The following is a 21,269-nucleotide window of genomic DNA, read 5'->3' as shown; positions in this document are numbered from 1 at the left end:
GGAACATGATGATGGAAGTGAGTGCTACGGGATGGTAGTCATTTAGCTCAGTTACCTTAGTTTTCTTTGGAACAGGAACAATGGTGGCCCTCTTGAAGCATGTGGGAACAGCAGACTGGTATAAAGATTGATTGAATATGTCCGTAAACACACCAGCCAGTTGGTCTGCGCATGCTCTGAGGACGCGGCTAGGGATGCCGTCTGGGCCTGCAGCCTTGCGAGGGTTAACACGTTTAAATGTTTTACTCATGTTGGCTGCAGTGAAGGAGAGCCCACAGGTTTTGGTAGCGGCCGTGTCAGTGGCACTGTATTGTCCTCAAAGCGTGCAAATAAGTTGTTTAGTCTGTCTGGGAGCAAGACATCGTGGTCCGCGACGGGGCTGGTTTTTCTTTTGTAGTCCGTGATTGACTGTAGACCCTGCCACATACAACGACAGTAGTTGTGGTGGTTAAGATAGCACGTTCTGCTGCTGGCCTATACAACGACAGTAGTAGTGGAGGGAAAGCTAGCACGTTCTGCTGCTGGCCTATACAACGACAGTAGTAGTGGCGGGAACGCTAGCACGTTCTGCTGCCGGCCTATACAACAACAGTAGTAGTGGCGGGAAAGCTAGCACGTTCTGCTGCCGGCCTATACAACGACAGTAGCAGTGGCGGGAAAGCTAGCACGTTCTGCTGCTGGCCTATACAACGACAGTAGTAGCGGCGGGAAAGCTAGCACATTCTGCTGCCGGCCTATACAACGACAGTAGCAGTGGCGGGAAAGCTAGCACGTTCTGCTGCTGGCCTATACAACGACAGTAGCAGTGGTGGGAAAGCTAGCACGTTCTGCTGCCGGCCTATACAACGAAAGTAGTAGTGGCGGGAAAGCTAGCACGTTCTGCTGCTGGTCTATACAACGACAGTAGCAGTGGCGGGAAAGCTAGCACGTTCTGCTGCCGGCCTATACAACGACAGTAGCAGTGGCGGGAAAGCTAGCACGTTCTGCTGCCGGCCTATACAAGGACAGTAGCAGTGGCGGGAAAGCTAGCACGTTCTGCTGCCGGCCTATACAACGACAGTAGCAGTGGCGGGAAAGCTAGCACGTTCTGCTGCCGGCCTATACAACGACAGTAGTAGTGGTGGGAAAGCTAGCACGTTCTGCTGCCGGCCTATACAACAACAGTAGTAGTGGTGGGAAAGCTAGCACGTTCTGCTGCTGGCCTATACAACGACAGTAGTAGTGGTGGGAAAGCTAGCACGTTCTGCTGCCGGCCTATACAACGACAGTAGTAGTGGTGGGAAAGCTAGCACGTTCTGCTGCTGGCCTATACAACGACAGTAGCTCCAGCAGAGAAGAGGGCAGATACATTAAAACGAGGAGCAGGGGCACCAATCAAACTGGGGCTTGGAAGCGGTCTGAGGATTGGACGTGACAGGGGCACAGCGTTCCTCAAATTAAACGACCAGGGAGAGGGTCGAGCTCCTGTAGGACAATAGCCTCCTCTCCTTTCGACGGTCATTTGGACCCAATCCATAAAACAGAGATTTAATTTAGTGCTCACTTCACCGTGACTGTTACCTATTTCTAGAGATTAGATCCCATGAGTCTCACTAAAGTAGACTCTCTGGACTCCAGTCAAAGAGCCCTGGGGGGAATTGTTCTCACTGGCCACATTTAGACCAGAGAGGTAGAGAGGGATGAGAGGAGACTGTGAAGGGAGGATGTTATGGATGAGTTCACCTCCCGGACTCCAACAGCTAGACAGAGAGAATATCTACCCAGCCCTTCAACCCAAGGTCTTTTACGCCCCTGGTCAGGATGGGACAGAAGATACGGTACATCCGTCTGCTGTAGGCCATCGCTCCTCAGTAGAGGACACACACACACACACACACACACACACACACACACACACACACACACACACACACACACACACACACACACACACACACACACACACACACACACACACACACACACAAATGACAGTGCCTCTTTCTCCCTTCACCACTAAACTGAATCTGAATAATATGGATGGATCTCAGAGGACCTGACACTGTGACTCTCTCTAAACGATGAATCATCTGTGTGCATTAACAATAGCAGTCCAGATCAACCCTCGCTCCCCCTATAAACATATGGAGATAACTCACACATGTCTGCGCACATATTTTTGCAGCTAATTCTCAAGGCTAATAGGCTGCCAAATGAGCAGCCCTGCCCGGATACAGGGGGTCTGGCCCGGTCTGAGTGGCTGGAAGTAGAGCAGCACTAACTCATGGAGTGAGTGTGTGGCGGGGACAGTGGGCGCAGGCGGGCAGAGAGGCTGGCGGGCAGAGAGGATAGCGGGCAGAGGGAGAGTGCAAATGCCACCTTGGATAAGGTCTGCTCCATGATTACCCTCATTATTCAGACAGTTTTTGGGGGAGCTGGGGAAGAAGCTCCAGGCAGGCTGGTTAGTCATATCTTACCCTCTTGGAGAGATGGGAGGGAGGAGAGGAACCGCTTACTAGGCAGGGTATAGGAGAGGGGAGGGGGGGGAAAAAGCCAAATTCAGCTTCCCCTGTCTGAATTGTTCCATCACAGAGTCATACTGAAGATCCTCTCTCACTGCAGCTGAATTTACATAGCCACACACACATGCTGAAGTAGGGCTTCGTGTTGTTTTGATTATGCATGTGAGTTTACCTAGGAAGGGCTTTCTAATGGCGTTCCCTGGCAAATAAAACATCATTACAGAACAGCATAAATACTCTTCCCCTACTTCTTCTGTCGACGTAGCTACAATCAAGCTTTTGTTGAAGAGAGTGACATTATACTTGTGAAAATGAAAACATGATGTTGTATGATATTATTCACAAGGTACCTTAACTCATGGGGTTATTTCAAAAACATGCTTTCTCTCCTCCTGGTTCTTCGGTGTGTGTGTGTGTGTGTGTGTGTGTGTGTGTGTGTGTGTGTGTGTGTGTGTGTGTGTGTGTGTGCTTATGATGTTTTTTGCTAAATAACTCACTGGTGATGTAAATGTTAATGCTGGGTTAAACAATTCTTTCACACAACAACAAGTGTAATATGTGTGATGGAGGCTAAAGCATGCCCATACAGAAAATGTCAATTCAATTAATCAACAAACAATTTCATTGTAATTCTTGCAGAGATAGATAGGAAGAAATTAAAGAATGTGCTATCAAAGCCGTGGCATAGAATAATTACTGTATGTAAAAAAACACATTTTTGTGTGGTGTGTCAAGGAAAATATAAACGGGAATATTAATGAAAGTGCTCGAAAACATTTTGTCCGTGGTGCTTATTTTCTCTTTTATTTTAGAGAACGCAATTTGTCTTTCCTCTCATTGTGTCCCCTGCCATTTAGAGTGCTAAAGACTGGCTTTAGTTTATCACGCTCGGCTGAAGGACGCGTACGAGTCAAAATGCATTAGTCAGAGCACTTCTGAGAGGATTGAAGCAATACACACAGTCAGCTGGTCCGTCTTATATTCACTTCTTTCCTTCATTTCTGGGTCAGCTTTTCTCAATCTGGAAAAGAAAGGGGAAGACAATATACAGTGGCAAGAAAAAGTATGTGAATCCTTTGGAATTACCTGTATTTTTGCATAAATTGGTCATCAATTTTGATCTGATCTTCGTCTAGGTCACAACAATAGACAAACACAGTCTGCTTAAACTAATAACACACAAACAATTATACTTTTTCATGTCTTTATTGAACACACCGTGTAAACGTTCACAGTGCAGGGTGGGAAAAGTATGTGAACCCTTGGATTTAATAACTGGTTGACCCTCCTTTGGCAGCAATAACCTCAACCAAAGTTTTCTGTAGTTGCGGATCAGACCTGCACAACGGTCAGGAGGAATTTTGGACCATTCCTTTATACAAAACTGTTTCTCGAGGTCATGCCACAGCATCTCAGTCGGGTTGAGGTCAGGACTCTGACTGGGCCACTCCAGAAGGGTTCACATACTTTTTCATGCCACTGTAGATGTATTTGTTTTCAATTTTCCAGTCAAATAAATAGCGTATTATTAGTTGTATTTTTCTAAACCTTCAGTCTTATACAGATTTCAGTGTGTGTCCGTGTGTGAGTAGTGAATGATGAAGTGTGCTTGTGAGGGTGACTGCCCTTCACAGTGGAATCATGTTTAACAGGGAGGGAGGGGGGACATGTGTCCTGGGGGGCAGGGTGACAGGGAGCAGTTTGGTGCATGGTGGGGGGAAAAGGGGACCGCTGGGAGAGGGGAGGGGGGTTTGGGGGCATCAGTGGGGCTAGGGAGGGGAGTTTGGTGTTATCTCCTGGTGTCTCCTCTGTGTCGCTACCCCCCCCCCCCACACACACACACACAGACACACACACACACACACACTGAGCAGAGTGAGGTTGCGAGTCATTAATATTCTGTCTGGACTCATTGTTTTTCCCTGCTGACATTTACATTTAGATTGTTTATCTTACAGCGGGAGGCGTCCAGCCATTAATGAACACGCTTCTGTTCGGTTGTTCCCCAATGGCTGTGATTACTGCCACCACACTAAGATAATGAGACTGGAGGAGCGGGGGGGGGGGGGGGGGGGGTGTCTAGGGCTGGAGGGGGTCTAGGGCTGAGGGTGGGTCTAGGGCTGGGGTTTGGTCTAGGGCTGGGGGGTGGGTTTAGGGCTGAGGGTGGGTTTAGGGCTGAGGGTGGGTCTAGGGCTGGGGTTTGGTCTAGGGCTGGGGGTGGGGGTGGGTTTAGAGCTGAGGGTGGGTCTAGGGCTGGGGTTTGGGCTGGGGGTGGGGGTGGGGCTTAGGTTACGGCTGGGCGATATACCCCAGCCTCTATGGGGTATAGAGGCTGGGGTATAGGGTCTGGGGTATAGGGGCTGGGGTATTGGGGCTGGGGTATAGGGGCTGGGGTATAGGGGCTGGGGTATAGGGGCTGGGGTATTGTGGATGGGATATAGGGGCTGGGGTATTGGGGCTGGGGTATAGGAGCTGGGGTATTGGGGCTGGGGTATTGGGGCTTGGGTATTGTGGATGGGATATAGGGGCTGGGGTATAGGGGCTGGGGTATTGGGGCTGGGGTATTGGGGCTGGGGTATAGGAGCTGGGGTATTGGGGCTGGGGTATAGGGGCTGGGGTATTGGGGCTGGGGTATAGGAGCTGGGGTATTGGGGCTTGGGTATTGTGAATGGGATATAGGGACTGGGGTATAGGGGCTGGGGTATAGGGGCTGGGGTATTGGGGCTGGGGTATTGGGGCTGGGGTATTGGGGCTTGGGTATTGTGGATGGGATATAGGGGCTGGGGTATTGGGGCTGGGGTATAGGGGCTGGGGTATTGGGGCTGGGGTATTGGGGCTGGGGTATTGGGGCTTGGGTATTGTGGATGGGATGTAGGGGCTGGGGCTGCATGGTGGGCATTAGTGCGTGGTGCTACAGTGACGGTAGCAGGGGAAGGCAAAAGGCTGGATATTGTTTTTACCCTCTGTGCACAGTGCCTTTCAAAAGTATTCATCCCCCTTGGCGTTTTTCCTATTTTGTTGCATTACAACTTGTAATTTAAATAGATTTTTATTTGGATTTCATGTAATGGACATACAGAAAATAGTCTAAATTGCTGAAGTGAAATTTAAAAAATAACTTTATTTTTTTATTTTTTATTAAACGGAAAAGTGGTGCGTGCATATGTATTCACCCCTTTGCTATGAAGCCCTAAATAAGATCTGGTGCAACCAATTACCTTCAGAAGTCACACATCCCACAGAGCACCATTAAATCCATTATAAAAAAAGGCAAAAGGCCTCTGACTGGGCCACTCCAGAATATGGCACCACAACAAACCTGCCAAGAGAGGGCCGCCCACCAAAATTCACGGACCAGGCAAGGAGGGCATTAACCAGAGGCAACAAAAATACCAAATATAACCTTGAAGGAGCTGCAAAGCTCCACAGCGGAGAGTGGAGTATCTGTCCATAGGACCACTTTAAGCCGTACACTCCACAGAGCTGGGCTTTATGGAAGAGTGACCAGAAAAAAGACGTTGCTTAAAGAAAAACATAAGCAACCACGTTTGGTGTTCGCCAAAAGGCATGTGGGAGACTCCCCAAACATATGGAAGAAGGTACTCTGGTCAGATGAGACTAAAATGTAGCTTTTTGGCCATCAAGGAAAACGCTATGTCTGGCACAAACCCAACACCTCTCATCACCCCGAGAACCCTATCCCCACAGTGAAGCATGGTGGTGGCAGCATCATGCTGTGGGGATGTTTTTCATCGGCAGGGACTGGGGAACTGGTCAGAATTGAAGGAATGATGGATGGCGCTAAATATGGAGAAATTCTTGAGGGAAACCTGTTTCAGTCTTCCAGAGATTTGAGACTGGGACGGAGGTTCACCTTCCAGCAGGACAATGACCCTAAGCATACTGCTAAAGCAACACTCGAGTGGTTTAAGGGGAAACATTTACATGTCTTGGATTGGCCTAGTCAAAGCCCAGACCTCAATCCAATTGAGTATCTGTTGTATGACTTAAAGATTGCTGTACACCAGCAGAACCCATCCAACTGGAAGGAGCTGGAGCAGTTTTGCATTGAAGAATGGGCAGAAATCCCAGTGGCTAGATGTACCAAGCTTATAGAGACATACCCCAAGAGACTTGCAGCTGTAGTTGCTGCAAAAGGTGGCTCTACAAAGTATTGCCTTTTGGGGGGGGGGGGGGGGGGGGGTGAATAGTTATGCACGTTCAAGTTTTCAGTTTTTTTGTCTTATTTCTTGTTTGTTTCACTATAAAAATATTTTGCATCATCAAAGTGGTAGGCATGTTGTGTAAATCAAATGATAGAAACCACCCAAAAATCAATTTTAATCCCAGGTTGTAAGGCAACAAAATAGGAAAAAATGCCAAGGGGGTGAATACTTTCGCAAGCCACTGTATATGGGAGGGTATGGGCCATATGGTATGGCCACAGCAGAAAGCCATGATGCATTGCAGATTAGGATAATACCCTCGTAGCACCATTCTTCTCTCCGGTGACACGGTCGTCAGGTGTACAGCATTTCCTCCGACACATTGGTGCGGCTCGCTTCCGGGTTAAACGGGCAGTGTGTCAAGAAGCAGTACGGCGTGGTTGGGTCGTGTTTTGGAGGACGCATGGCTCTCGACCTTCGCCTCTCTCGAGACCGTACGGGAGTTGCAGCAATGAGACAAGACTGTAACTACCAATTGGATACCACGAAATTGGGGAGAAAAAGGGGTAAAAGTAAAAAATATATGTTTCTTGGCCTGCTTTAGCCCAGGACTGATACTCCACAATGCAAGAATGTCAAATCTATGGTTCACTGGCAGAGGTTTTGGCAGTCATAGGAATGATACTGTAGTAAAACTGGGACAAAGTCACTACTATGCTACATGTAGCGTTGGCTTGAGTCCCTGTGTGGTGAACTCTGGGAAACATTCTGGGCTGGTGAGCAGTGTGGATGTAAAAGTGATTTAATGATGTTTGTTCTAATGCATTCTCCTCACTCCACTCTCCCAGATTAAATGAGTTAGGCCCAGTTAGGCTCCATGCTAGCCTGCCTGTTCACAGCACTGTAGCAGCAATCTTCCAATTCCAAAATGGAGCGGGTTTATTGAGGCTGGCCAGAGCCTCTCAGTGTGTCTTCTGTCACTCAGGTCAACATGACAGTCTTTACACAAACATCCAACTAACCTTGCCAACTTTCTGTATGAATAAAAAGGCGAACGGTTCTGAAAATGAAGTCACCTAAAACATCTCTATAGTCAGAGAGGTTGTGTGTGTTTTAAGTAAAGGCAGAGTTCCTTTAACCTCACAGCTGAAGAGAAGGAAGAGAAGGAAACTATCTGTTTGAGGTGATGAAACTGTCCCTGCCCTGCAGCGGGAGTTAGACCTGTCATACTGATGATATTATCATGGACCCCCATAGTGCAGAGGATAGGTGCACATATACAGGACACCATCTTTGTCCTCTGAAGTAGAGAGGGTCTATCCTGGCCTAGCAACCTCTACCTCTTATACCTAGCTGCTAATCCCTTCTCTGTACAACTGAAGGAAGCAGATTAGCGGAAGCAAAACTATGACTGACTGACAGAGAGACGGACTGACAGAGAGACGGACTGACAGAGAGACGGACTGACAGAGAGACGGACTGACACAGAGACTGACTGACAGAGAGACGGACTGACAGAGAGACGGACTGACAGAGAGACGGACTGACAGAGAGACGGACTAACAGAGAGACTGACTGACAGAGAGACGGACTGACAGAGAGACTGACTGGCAGAGAGACGGACTGACAGAGAGACAGACTGGCAGAGAGACGGACTGACAGAGAGACAGACTGACAGAGAGGCAGAGAGACAGACTGACAGAGAGACTGACTTATAGAGAGACAGACTGACAGAGAGACTGACTGACAGAGAGACAGACTGACAGAGAGGCAGAGAGACAGACTGACAGAGAGACTGACTTATAGAGAGACAGACTGACAGAGAGACTGACTGACAGAGAGACAGACTGACAGAGAGACAGACTGACAGAGAGACGGACTGACAGAGAGACTGACTGGCAGAGAGACGGACTGACAGAGAGACAGACTGGCAGAGAGACGGACTGACAGAGAGACAGACTGACAGAGAGGCAGAGAGACAGACTGACAGAGAGACTGACTTATAGAGAGACAGACTGACAGAGAGACTGACTGACAGAGAGACAGACTGACTGACAGAGAGACAGACTGACAGGGAGACAGACTGACAGGGAGACTGACTGACAGAGAGACAGACTGACAGGGAGACTGACTGACAGAGAGACGGACTGACAGAGAGACAGACTGACTGACAGAGAGGCAGACTGACAGAGAGACGGACTGACAGAGAGACTGACTGACTGACAGAGAGGCAGAGAGACTGACTGACAGAGAGACGGACTGACAGAGAGACGGACTGACAGAGAGACAGACTGACTGACAGAGAGACAGACTGACTGACAGAGAGACAGACTGACTGACAGGGAGACAGACTGACAGGGAGACTGACTGTCAGAGAGACAGACTGACAGGGAGACTGACTGACAGGGAGACTGACTGACAGAGAGACAGACTGACAGGGAGACTGACTGACAGAGAGACGGACTGACAGAGAGACAGACTGACTGACAGAGAGACAGACTGACTGACAGAGAGACAGACTGACTGACAGAGAGACAGACTGACAGGGAGACAGAGAGACTGACTGACAGAGAGACGGACTGACAGAGAGACAGATTGACTGACAGAGAGACAGACTGACAGGGAGACAGAGAGACTGACTGACAGACTGACAGAGAGACAGACTGACAGAGAGACAGACTGACAGAGAGACAGACTGACAGGGAGACTGACTGACAGAGAGACGGACTGACAGAGAGACAGACTGACTGACAGAGAGACAGACTGACTGACAGAGAGACAGACAGACTGACAGGGAGACAGAGAGACTGACTGACAGAGAGACGGACTGACAGAGAGACAGACTGACTGACAGAGAGACAGACTGACAGGGAGACAGAGAGACTGACTGACAGACTGACAGACTGACAGAGAGACAGACTGACAGAGAGACTGACTGACAGAGAGACAGACTGATAGAGAGACGGACTGACAGAGAGGCAGAGGGACTGACTGACAGAGAGACAGACTGACAGGGAGACAGACTGACAGGGAGACTGACTGACAGAGAGACTGACTGACAGAGAGACAGACTGACAGAGAGACAGACTGACAGAGAGACTGACTGACAGAGAGACAGACTGATAGAGAGACGGACTGACAGAGAGGCAGAGGGACTGACTGACAGAGAGACAGACTGACAGGGAGACAGACTGACAGGGAGACTGACTGACAGAGAGACTGACTGACAGAGAGACAGACTGACAGAGAGACAGACTGACAGAGAGACGGACTGACAGAGAGACAGACTGACAGAGAGACTGACTGACAGAGAGACTGACTGACAGAGAGACTGACTGACAGGGAGACTGACTGACAGAGAGACTGACTGACAGGGAGACTGACTGACAGAGAGACGGACTGACAGAGAGACGGACTGACAGAGAGACAGAGAGACTGACTGACAGAGAGACAGAGAGATGGACTGACAGAGAGATGGACTGATAGAGACTGACTGATAGAGAGACAGACTGACTGACAGAGAGACTGACTGACAGGGAGACAGAGAGACTGACTGACAGAGAGACTGACTGACAGAGAGACTGACTGACAAAGAGACAGACTGACAGGGAGACAGAGAGACTGACTGACAGAGAGACTGACTGACAGAGAGACTGACTGATAGAGAGACGGACTGACAGAGAGACAGAGAGACTGACTGACAGAGAGACAGACTGACCGAAAGGGAGATGGAGTGACTGAGTGTTAGGGAGGCCGTGGTGGGCGTGTGACTATGGTGCAGCAGTAGATTGTCTGGTGCTCAGTCTCCAGCTGACTGTATCGGCACGCCTGGCTGCCATGGCGACGCGCCCATGCATGAGGACAGCACCGCGAGGGCATGGCTGGCTCCAGATGTTGGGCTCACTCCCCCCCATTCATCCTAATCCACACACACTGCCTTCCACAACAGCAGGCCATCTGCAGCACACACACACACACACACACACACACACACACACACACACACACACACACACACACACACACACACACACACATTAGCTCAGCCAGGTGGCTCTGTAGCCCCAATTGGACTTCTTCCACCTCTGGCTTTGTCAGTTGATTGCAGTGATTCCAGTTGCTATGAAATCATGCAGGGATGAATGGGAGTGTTTAAATGGGTCAGTGTGTGTGTGAACGCATGCTGCAAACCCCCCCCAGGTGAATTTTCACTGCCTTTATTTTGTGATGGCAAAGTACCTCTTTGTGTTGGGTAATTAGTTTAGTGGAATAGAACCAACTGCAGACATGCCCCACAACACATCCCTTTCTAGAGATAGTTCTCCTCGTATGCAACGGGCTGGCTACTGCAAATGCAAAAAAACAATCCCTCCTCAGTCCTTCCACACCAGAGATAGACCAGACTATCTCGTGTAAGCGTTTGTTTGGTGGTAGTGTGTGTAAGCGTTTGTTTGGTGGTAGTGTGTGCGCACGTATGTGTTCGGCGTGCGCTCGTGCGTGTGTGTCACTGTGTGTGTGTGTCTGTGTTTGACTGACAGAGACCTTCTCCATTGTTCCCTGTGTGTCCTACAGCCAAGCACGACGTCAACGGCAACAGGACCGTTCCACCATTCCCTGAGGGACTTCAGATGTCTATGTTTGGTAAGTGATCTGTATGAGAAGAGGGGGGAGGACGGGAGGGAGGGGGGAGAGGAGAGAGGGAGCAGGGGATAGGGGGGAGGAGGGGAGGATGACACCCGGACAGTATAGTGTAATTAGTCGCCCCCCCCCCCCCCGATACTCAGTTAGGTTCAGAAAAATAAGTGAAAAACAAAAAGAAGATCGAGAGAGAGAATAGAGGGATGGGATGGGTAGGAGGAAGGGGTGCAGAGATTAATTGCAGGGGGTGATTAGGATCTCTTTAATAGAATGCATTAGTTCAGCTCCTCTTTTCTCCATTCGGGGAGTCAAACTGTGTAATCCATCAGGACAGACAGTAGAGAAATCAGCCTCTTTATCTCCCGGGCCTGTGTACAAGTAAGCATGTTTTAAAGCAGCCTTACATGCTCTTGTTACCGGTCGAGCGTTTCAAATCACAAATCCCCCTGTGGACCGCCTTAAAAGGTGCCAGTTACCCTTGACTTGACTTGACTAGACTAGACTTGACTAGACTAAATCCTGCCTTCTATCCCCCGGTTGTCACTACGTTCAGTCCTACCTTGTGTTAATGCTCCCACATGGTATGTGTTGTATCAGTGTGGGCTGTTGTATTCATGTCACACCTAAGAGGGGTAATGCAATCAACACGGTTTAGTATTTTACTCACTCCACCTTATCATCCATCTACCCACCCATCCAATGCTGCTAACTGAGATCAAGACCTTGGGCGCTATAAGGTCCTATCTGTATAAACCCATTTGAACTTGGCACTATAAGGTCCTATCTGTATAAACCCATTTGAACTTTGCACTATAAGGTCCTATCTGTATAAACCCATTTGAACTTTGCACTTTAAGGTCCTATCTGTATAAACCCATTTGAACTTTGCACTATAAGGTCCTATCTGTATAAACCCATTTGAACTTGGCACTATAAGGTCCTATCTGTATAAACCCATTTGAACTTTGCACTATAAGGTCCTATCTGTATAAACCCATTTCAACTTGGCACTATAAGGTCCTATCTGTATAAACCCATTTGAACTTTGCACTATAAGGTCCTATCTGTATAAACCCATTTGAACTTTGCACTATAAGGTCCTATCTGTATAAACCCATTTGAACTTGGCACTATAAGGTCCTATCTGTATAAACCCATTTGAACTTTGCACTATAAGGTCCTATCTGTATAAACCCATTTGAACTTTGCACTTTAAGGTCCTATCTGTATAAACCCATTTGAACTTTGCACTATAAGGTCCTATCTGTATAAACCCATTTCAACTTGGCACTATAAGGTCCTATCTGTATAAACCCATTTGAACTTGGCACTATAAGGTCCTATCTGTATAAACCCATTTCAACTTGGCACTATAAGGTCCTATCTGTATAAACCCATTTGAACTTGGCACTATAAGGTTCTATCTGCAATCCAATCACAAACCTGAACAAATACAGATGGACTAATCAGAACACGTCTTTGCCATCTCCCTCTAGGTATGGTCTGGGCTAGTCTAGTCAGCAATAAAGGCACACAAGCAAAAAACAACAGTCAGAAATGTGAAAGTAAATGATGTTGTCACATCGTTGTTCAGTGATGACCGTAATGCATGTGTTAATGTATGTGATGATGTGTTTTGACTCTGTCTTGGTAAAATAGTGTTATTCTATCATTTCTGTATTCAAATAGCTCCAGTCTGTCTGAACCCAGACGGACATTTCAGAGCCATAAGATTCTATCTGCAATTGCAACCCCTTAAAAAAACTGATTTACAAATGTCTCAGGATTGTGATACTCTGCACTTTAGGTACGTGAGGACGTTAATGGGTTATGAAAGAAGAATTCACAACACAACAGTTCTGAGATCTGGAATGTTAAAACTTTGATGCTCAATATCTCAGAACTATGCTTTTGTGACCTTAATGTCTCAAGGTCACAAGTATTTTCTGTCTTGTCTTAAAGGGATGGTCTCTTTCTGACTAAGGTGTGTTGTGTTAAAGGGAGGGTTTGTTTCTGACTGAAGTGTGTTGTGTTAAAGGGATGGTCTGTTTCTGACTAAGGTGTGTTTTGTGAAAGGGAGGGTTTGTTTCTGACTGAAGTGTGTTCTGTTAAAGGGATGGTCTGTTTCTGACTAAGGCGTGTTGTGTTAAAGGGATGGGCTGTTTCTGGGGAGCAGAGAGGAAGTTCTGGAAGCAGAAGGGGGTCTACTCCACCCAAGTGGGCTATGCTGGAGGCCTCACCCCCAACCCCACCTACGAAGAGACCTGCACAGGTACCACTCAACATAGCTAGCTATCAACAATGCCCCTGACTCTGTCACAATGTCCAAATGCTTGTAGAACAAACAGCGTGCTCGCAATAATTCACTATTTTGACTATTTTGTGTCATAAGCCGCCCTCCACACTCCGTGTGCGTAACACACTAACCAGGCTCATAAATGATGCACGTGTTGATCCTCTCCTCATGTTAAATTGACTTCTACACCCATTTAATGAATGTCCTTACATTTCTATCAGGTACTACTGTACTGTACATGCAGCAGCAGTCTTGAGAATAATACACATGTAGTCAGTAGCAGAGATATCTGGGGTTTATATTGACCCTCTTCAGCTCTTTGTTTTCTCACAACCTGCCCATGAAAACACAATGGAATCCCTCGGGCCTGATTTATAGTGGAGCAGGGAGAAGGTTGCCACAAATGGTTGACCGCGGTCTAGCATGGTGTGTGTTTGTGTGTTTAATGATCCTGACAGTTAAGGAGTGTGTGCAAGGCCATTATTCGGTACACACCAGTATCTGTCTGTATTCTACTTTCTAAGTGTGTGTGCAGTGTGTGACTAGAGAAATCCACCAGGAGCAGCATCACTACAGTAGCTCTGTGATGGATGTCCTCATTCTGCCTCCCTCCTCTTAGTAACAAAGCAGCTACAGTAGGTGTCATTTTGAGCTGTCTATTGAAATGGAGAATAAAAAATAGGTTTGGAAATGAGAATCCAAATCAGCGGTGGAAGAAAGTCGACGTGGTTCAGACAGTGAACTTTGCGATAATGGGAGTTGGGTGTTTTTGAACATTCAGGGTATTATCCAAACACTGTCAGCTGTCTCTGTGTTATTTTTAGATTCACCCACTGTATCTCCATCCTGCTTTGAGGGATTTAGGATTTAGGATTTAGGAAATGAGATTTTGCTCTCAGCGTGAATGTAGTTTTCTGGGAATAGGAGGTAACATAATAAAACCCTGCTGGGTGTTCCTCTGAGGACTGAGGGCATTGTCTGAACTCTGAACCCTCATGACCAGCACTGACCTTCACAGACTTGGCTGGGCCCTCGGCAGTGTGTGTGTGTGTGTGTGCGTGTGTGTGTTTTTGGTTTTACTATCCTTGTGGTGACCAGAAATCTTCACAAGGATAGTAAAGCAAGTAAAATTTGGACAAGTGGGGACATTTCGCCGGTCCCCGCAAGGAAACAGACTATTTTAGGCATAGGGGTTAGGTTTCGGGTTAGTATTACAATTAGGGTTAGGGTTAGGAGTAAGGGTTAGGGGTTCGGAGTTAGGGGTAGGGAAAATAAGATTTTGAATGGGAATCAATTGTTTGGTTCCCTCAACGATACTAAAAGAAACGTTTGTGTGAGACTGTGTGTGTATGTGCATGCGCGCGTGTGTGTGTGTTTCATTTTATTTATGTTTTGTTATCATTCGTTTTCTGTTCTGGCAGTAGTGGAACTGCCCTGTAGAATGTAGCATGCAGAGTACCGCGCTGAGGCAGGGAGCTGTCCATCTGGTGGTGCTGAAATCCTGCTCACTGACTGCTACTCACTGCTACTGACTGTTACTGACTGCTACTGACTGTTACTGACTGTTACTGACTGCTACTCACTGCTACTGACTGTTACTGACTGCTACTGACTGTTACTGACGGCTACTGATGGCTACTGACTGCTACTGACTGTTACTGACTGTTACTGACTGCTACTGACTGTTACTGACTGCTACTGACTGCTACTGACTGCTACTGACGGCTACTGACTGTTACTGACTGCTACTGACTTACTGACTGTTACTGACTGCTACTGATGGCTACTGACTGCTACTGACTGTTACTGACTGTTACTGACTTACTGAATGCTACTGACGGCTACTGACTGTTACTGACTGTTACTGAATGCTACTGACGGCTACTGACTGTTACTGACTGCTACTGACGGCTACTGACTGTTACTGACTGTTACTGACTGTTACTGACTGTTACTGAATGCTACTGATGGCTACTGACGGCTACTGACGGCTACTGACGGCTACTGACTGCTACTGATGGCTACTGACTGCTACTGACGGCTACTGACTGTTACTGACTGCTACTGCCGGCTACTGACTGTTACTGACTGCTACTGAATGCTACTGCCGGCTACTGACTGTTACTGATAGCTACTGACTGCTACTGACTGCTATTGACTGTTACTGACTGTTACTGACTGTTACTGACTGTTACTGACTGCTGCTGACTGCTACTGACTGTTACTGACTGCTACTGACTGTTACTGACTGCTACTGACTGTTACTGACTGCTGCTGACTGTTACTGACTGTTACTGACTGTTACTGAGGGCTACTGAATGCTACTGACGGCTACTGAATGCTACTGAATGCTACTGACTGTGTCTGACTGTTACTGACTGTTACTGACTGTTACTGAATGCTACTGATGGCTACTGACGGCTACTGACTGCTACTGAATGCTACTGACTGTGTCTGACTGTTACTGACTGTTACTGACTGTTACTGAATGCTACTGATGGCTACTGACGGCTACTGACTGTTACTGACTGCTACTGACGGCTACTGACTGCTACTGACGGCGACTGACTGTTACTGAATGCTACTGAATGCTACTGCCGGCTACTGACTGTTACTGATAGCTACTGACTGCTACTGACTGCTACTGATGGCTATTGACTGTTACTGACTGTTACTGACTGTTACTGACTGCTACTGACTGTTACTGACTGTTACTGACTGTTACTGACTGTTGCTGACTGCTGCTGACTGCTACTGACTGTTACTGACTGCTGCTGACTGCTGCTGACTGTTACTGACTGTTACTGACTGTTACTGACTGTTACTGAATGTTACTGACTGCTACTGACGGCTACTGAATGCTACTGGCGGCTACTGAATGCTACTGATGGCTACTGGCGGCTGCTGACGGCTACTGACTGCTACTGAATGCTACTGAATGCTACTGACTGCTACTGATGGCTACTGATGGCTACTGACTGTTACTGACTGTTACTGAATGCTACTGACGGCTACTGACTGTTACTGACTGTTACTGACTGTTACTGAATGCTACTGATGGCTACTGACGGCTACTGACGGCTACTGACGGTTACTGACTGCTACTGACGGCTACTGACTGCTACTGACTGCTACTGACGGCTACGGACTGCTACTGACGGCTACTGACTGTTACTGACTGCTACTGAATGCTACTGCCGGCTACTGACTGTTACTGACTGCTACTGAATGCTACTGCCGGCTACTGACTGTTACTGATAGCTACTGACTGCTACTGACTGCTACTGACTGTTACTGACTGTTACTGACTGTTACTGACTGTTACTGACTGTTACTGACTCCTGCTGACTGTTACTGACTGTTACTGACTGTTACTGACTGTTACTGACTGTTACTGACTGCTACTGAGGGCTACTGAATGCTACTGACGGCTACTGAATGCTACTGGCGGCTGCTGACGGCTACTGAATGCTACTGAATGCTATTGACTGCTACTGACTGTTACTGACTGCTACTGAATGCTACTGACGGCTACTGACTGCTACTGACTGCTACTGGCGGCTACTGACTGCTACTGACGGCTTCTTACGGCTACTGACTGCTACTGGCGGTTGCTGACGGCTACTGACTGCTACTGAATGCTACTGAATGCTACTGGCGGCTACTGACTGCTACTGGCGGCTACTGACGGCTACTGGTGGCTACTGAATGCTACTGGTGGCTATTGACTGCTACTGAATGCTACTTACTGTGTCTGACTGTTACTGACTGTTACTGAATGCTACTGATTGCTACTGACGGCTACTGACGGCTACTGACTGTTACTGCCTGCTACTGACGGCTACTGACTGCTACTGATGGCTACTGATGGCTACTGACTGCTACTGAATGCTACTGCCGGCTACTGACTGTTACTGATAGCTACTGACTGCTACTGATGGCTATTGACTGTTACTGACTGTTACTGACTGTTACTGACTGCTACTGACTGTTACTGACTGTTACTGACTGTTACTGACTGCTGCTGACTGCTACTGACTGCTACTGACTGCTACTGACTGTTACTGACTGTTACTGAATGTTACTGAATGCTACTGGCGGCTACTGAATGCTACTGACGGCTACTGGCGGCTGCTGACGGCTACTGACTGCTACTGAATGCTACTGACTGCTACTGAATGCTACTGACTGCTACTGACTGCTACTGATGGCTACTGATGGCTACTGACTGTTACTGACTGTTACTGAATGCTACTGACGGCTACTGACTGTTACTGACTGCTACTGACGGCTACTGACTGTTACTGACTGTTACTGACTGTTACTGAATGCTACTGATGGCTACTGACGGCTACTGACGGTTACTGACTGCTACTGACGGCTACTGACTGCTACTGACGGCTACTGACTGTTACTGACTGCTACTGACGGCTACTGACTGCTACTGACGGCTACTGACTGTTACTGACTGCTACTGAATGCTACTGCCGGCTACTGACTGTTACTGACTGCTACTGAATGCTACTGCCGGCTACTGACTGTTACTGATAGCTACTGACTGCTACTGACTGCTATTGACTGTTACTGACTGTTACTGACTGCTACTGACTGCTACTGACTGTTACTGACTGCTGCTGACTGTTACTGACTGTTACTGACTGTTACTGACTGTTACTGACTGCTACTGAGGGCTACTGAATGCTACTGACGGCTACTGAATGCTACTGGCGGCTGCTGACGGCTACTGAATGCTACTGAATGCTATTGACTGCTACTGACTGTTACTGACTGCTACTGAATGCTACTGACGGCTACTGACGGCTACTGACTGCTACTGGCGGCTACTGACTGCTACTGACGGCTACTGACGGCTACTGACGGCTACTGACTGCTACTGGCGGTTGCTGACGGCTACTGACTGCTACTGAATGCTACTGAATGCTACTGGCGGCTACTGACTGCTACTGGCGGCTACTGACGGCTACTGGTGGCTACTGAATGCTACTGGCGGCTACTGACTGCTACTGAATGCTACTGACTGTGTCTGACTGTGTCTGACTGTTACTGACTGTTACTGACTGTTACTGAATGCTACTGATGGCTACTGACGGCTACTGACGGCTACTGACTGTTACTGACTGCTACTGACGGCTACTGACGGCTACTGACGGCTACTGACGGCTACTGACTGCTACTGAATGCTACTGCCGGCTACTGACTGTTACTGATAGCTACTGACTGCTACTGACTGCTACTGATGGCTATTGACTGTTACTGACTGTTACTGACTGTTACTGACTGTTACTGACTGTTACTGACTGTTACTGACTGCTACTGACTGTTACTGACTGTTACTGACTGCTGCTGACTGTTACTGACTGTTACTGACTGTTACTGAATGTTACTGACTGCTACTGAGAGCTACTGAATGCTACTGGCGGCTACTGAATGCTATTGACGGCTACTGGCGGCTGCTGACTGCTACTGAATGCTACTGAATACTACTGACTGCTACTGACTGCTACTGGCGGCTACTGGCGGCTACTGACTGCTACTGACTGCTACTGACTGCTACTGACTGCTACTGACTGTGTCTGACTGTTACTGACTGTTACTGAATGCTACTGATGGCTACTGACAGCTACTGACGGCTACTGACTGTTACTGACTGCTGCTGACGGCTACTGACTGCTACTGACGGCTACTGACTGTTACTGACTGCTACTGAATGCTACTGCCGGCTACTGACTGTTACTGATAGCTACTGACTGCTACTGACTGCTACTGATGGCTATTGACTATTAGTGACTGTTAGTGACTGTTACTGACTGCTACTGACTGTTACTGACTGCTGCTGACTGCTACTGACTGCTACTGACTGTTACTGACTGCTGCTGACTGCTGCTGACTGTTACTGACTGTTACTGACTGTTACTGAATGTTACTGACTGCTACTGACGGCTACTGACTGCTACTGACGGCTACTGAATGCTACTGGCGGCTACTGGCGGCTACTGGCGGCTGCTGACGGCTACTGACTGCTACTGACTGCTACTGACTGCTACTGACTGCTACTGACGGCTACTGGTGGCTACTGAATGCTACTGATGGCTACTGGCGGCTACTGACTGCTACTGACTGCTACTGACTGTTACTGACAGCTACTGACTGTTACTGACTGCTACTGACTGTTACTGACTGCTACTGACTGCTACTGACTGCTGCTGACTGTTACTGACTGTTACTGACTGTTACTGACTGTTACTGAATGCTACTGACGGCTACTGAATGCTACTGGCGGCTACTGGCGGCTGCTGGCGGCTGCTGACGGCTACTGACTGCTACTGAATGCTACTGAATGCTACTGACTGCCACTGACTGTTACTTACTGCTACTGAATGCTACTGACGGCTACTGACTGCTACTGACTGCTGCTGAATGCTACTGAATGCTACTGACTGCTACTGACTGCTACTGACTGCTACTGACTGCTACTGGCGGCTACTGACTGCTACTGACGGCTACTGACGGCTACTGACGGCTACTGACTACTACTGGTGGTTGCTGACGGCTACTGACTGCTACTGAATGCTACTGAATGCTACTGGCGGCTACTGACTGCTACTGGCGGCTACTGACAGCTACTGGTGGCTACTGAATGCTACTGATGGCTACTGGCGGCTACTGACTGCTACTGAATGCTACTGACTGTGTCTGACTGTTACTGACTGTTACTGACTGTTACTGAATGCTACTGATGGCTACTGACGGCTACTGACGGCTACTGACGGCTACTGACTGTTACTGACTGCTACTGACGGCTACTGACTGCTACTGACGGCGACTGACTATTACTGAATGCTACTGAATGCTACTGCCGGCTACTGACTGCTACTGATAGCTACTGACTTCTACTGACTGTTACTGATGGCTATTGACTGTTACTGACTGTTACTGACTGTTACTGACTGCTACTGACTGTTACTGACTGTTACTGACTGCTGCTGACTGCTGCTGACTGCTACTGACTGCTACTGACTGCTGCTGACTGCTGCTGACTGCTACTGACTGTTACTGACTGTTACTGACTGTTACTGACTGCTACTGACTGTTACTGACTGTTACTGACTGTTACTGACTGTTAGTGACTGCTGCTGACTGCTACTGACTGCTACTGACTGCTACTGACTGCTACTGACTGTTACTGACTGTTACTGACTGTTACTGACTGCTGCTGACTGCTACTGACTGCTACTGACTGCTACTGACTGTTGCTGACTGTTACTGACTGTTACTGACTGTTACTGAATGTTACTGACTGCTACTGACGGCTACTGAATGCTACTGGCGGCTACTGAATGCTACTGACGGCTACTGGCGGCTGCTGACGGCTACTGACTGCTACTGAATGCTACTGAATGCTACTGACTGCTACTGATGGCTACTGATGGCTACTGACTGTTACTGACTGTTACTGAATGCTACTGATGGCTAATGACTGTTACTGACTGCTACTGACGGCTACTGACGGCTACTGACTGTTACTGACTGTTACTGATGGCTACTGACGGTTACTGACTGCTACTGACTGTTACTGACTGCTACTGACGGCTACTGACGGCTACTGACGGCTACTGACGGCTACTGACTGCTACTGATGGCTATTGA

General features: G+C 48.1%; 1 protein-coding gene across 1 annotated transcript in view; it reads left to right on the top strand.

The window, feature by feature from the left end:
- LOC115174747 (mitochondrial peptide methionine sulfoxide reductase-like) overlaps positions 1-21,269 on the top strand; it is a 117,203-nt gene that overhangs the window by 57,553 nt on the left and 38,381 nt on the right. Inside the window, exons 2-3 of the mRNA XM_029733571.1 lie at positions 11,240-11,308; positions 13,458-13,577. Of these exons, the coding sequence (XP_029589431.1) occupies positions 11,240-11,308; positions 13,458-13,577 (189 nt within the window). The remainder of the gene's footprint in view (positions 1-11,239; positions 11,309-13,457; positions 13,578-21,269) is intronic.

Source organism: Salmo trutta, chromosome 35 (assembly GCF_901001165.1).
Source record: "Salmo trutta chromosome 35, fSalTru1.1, whole genome shotgun sequence".
Classification (NCBI taxonomy): Eukaryota; Metazoa; Chordata; class Actinopteri; order Salmoniformes; family Salmonidae; genus Salmo; species Salmo trutta.
The sequence above is the reverse complement of the archived record's forward strand: the minus strand, read 5'-3'. Positions and strand labels throughout refer to the sequence as shown.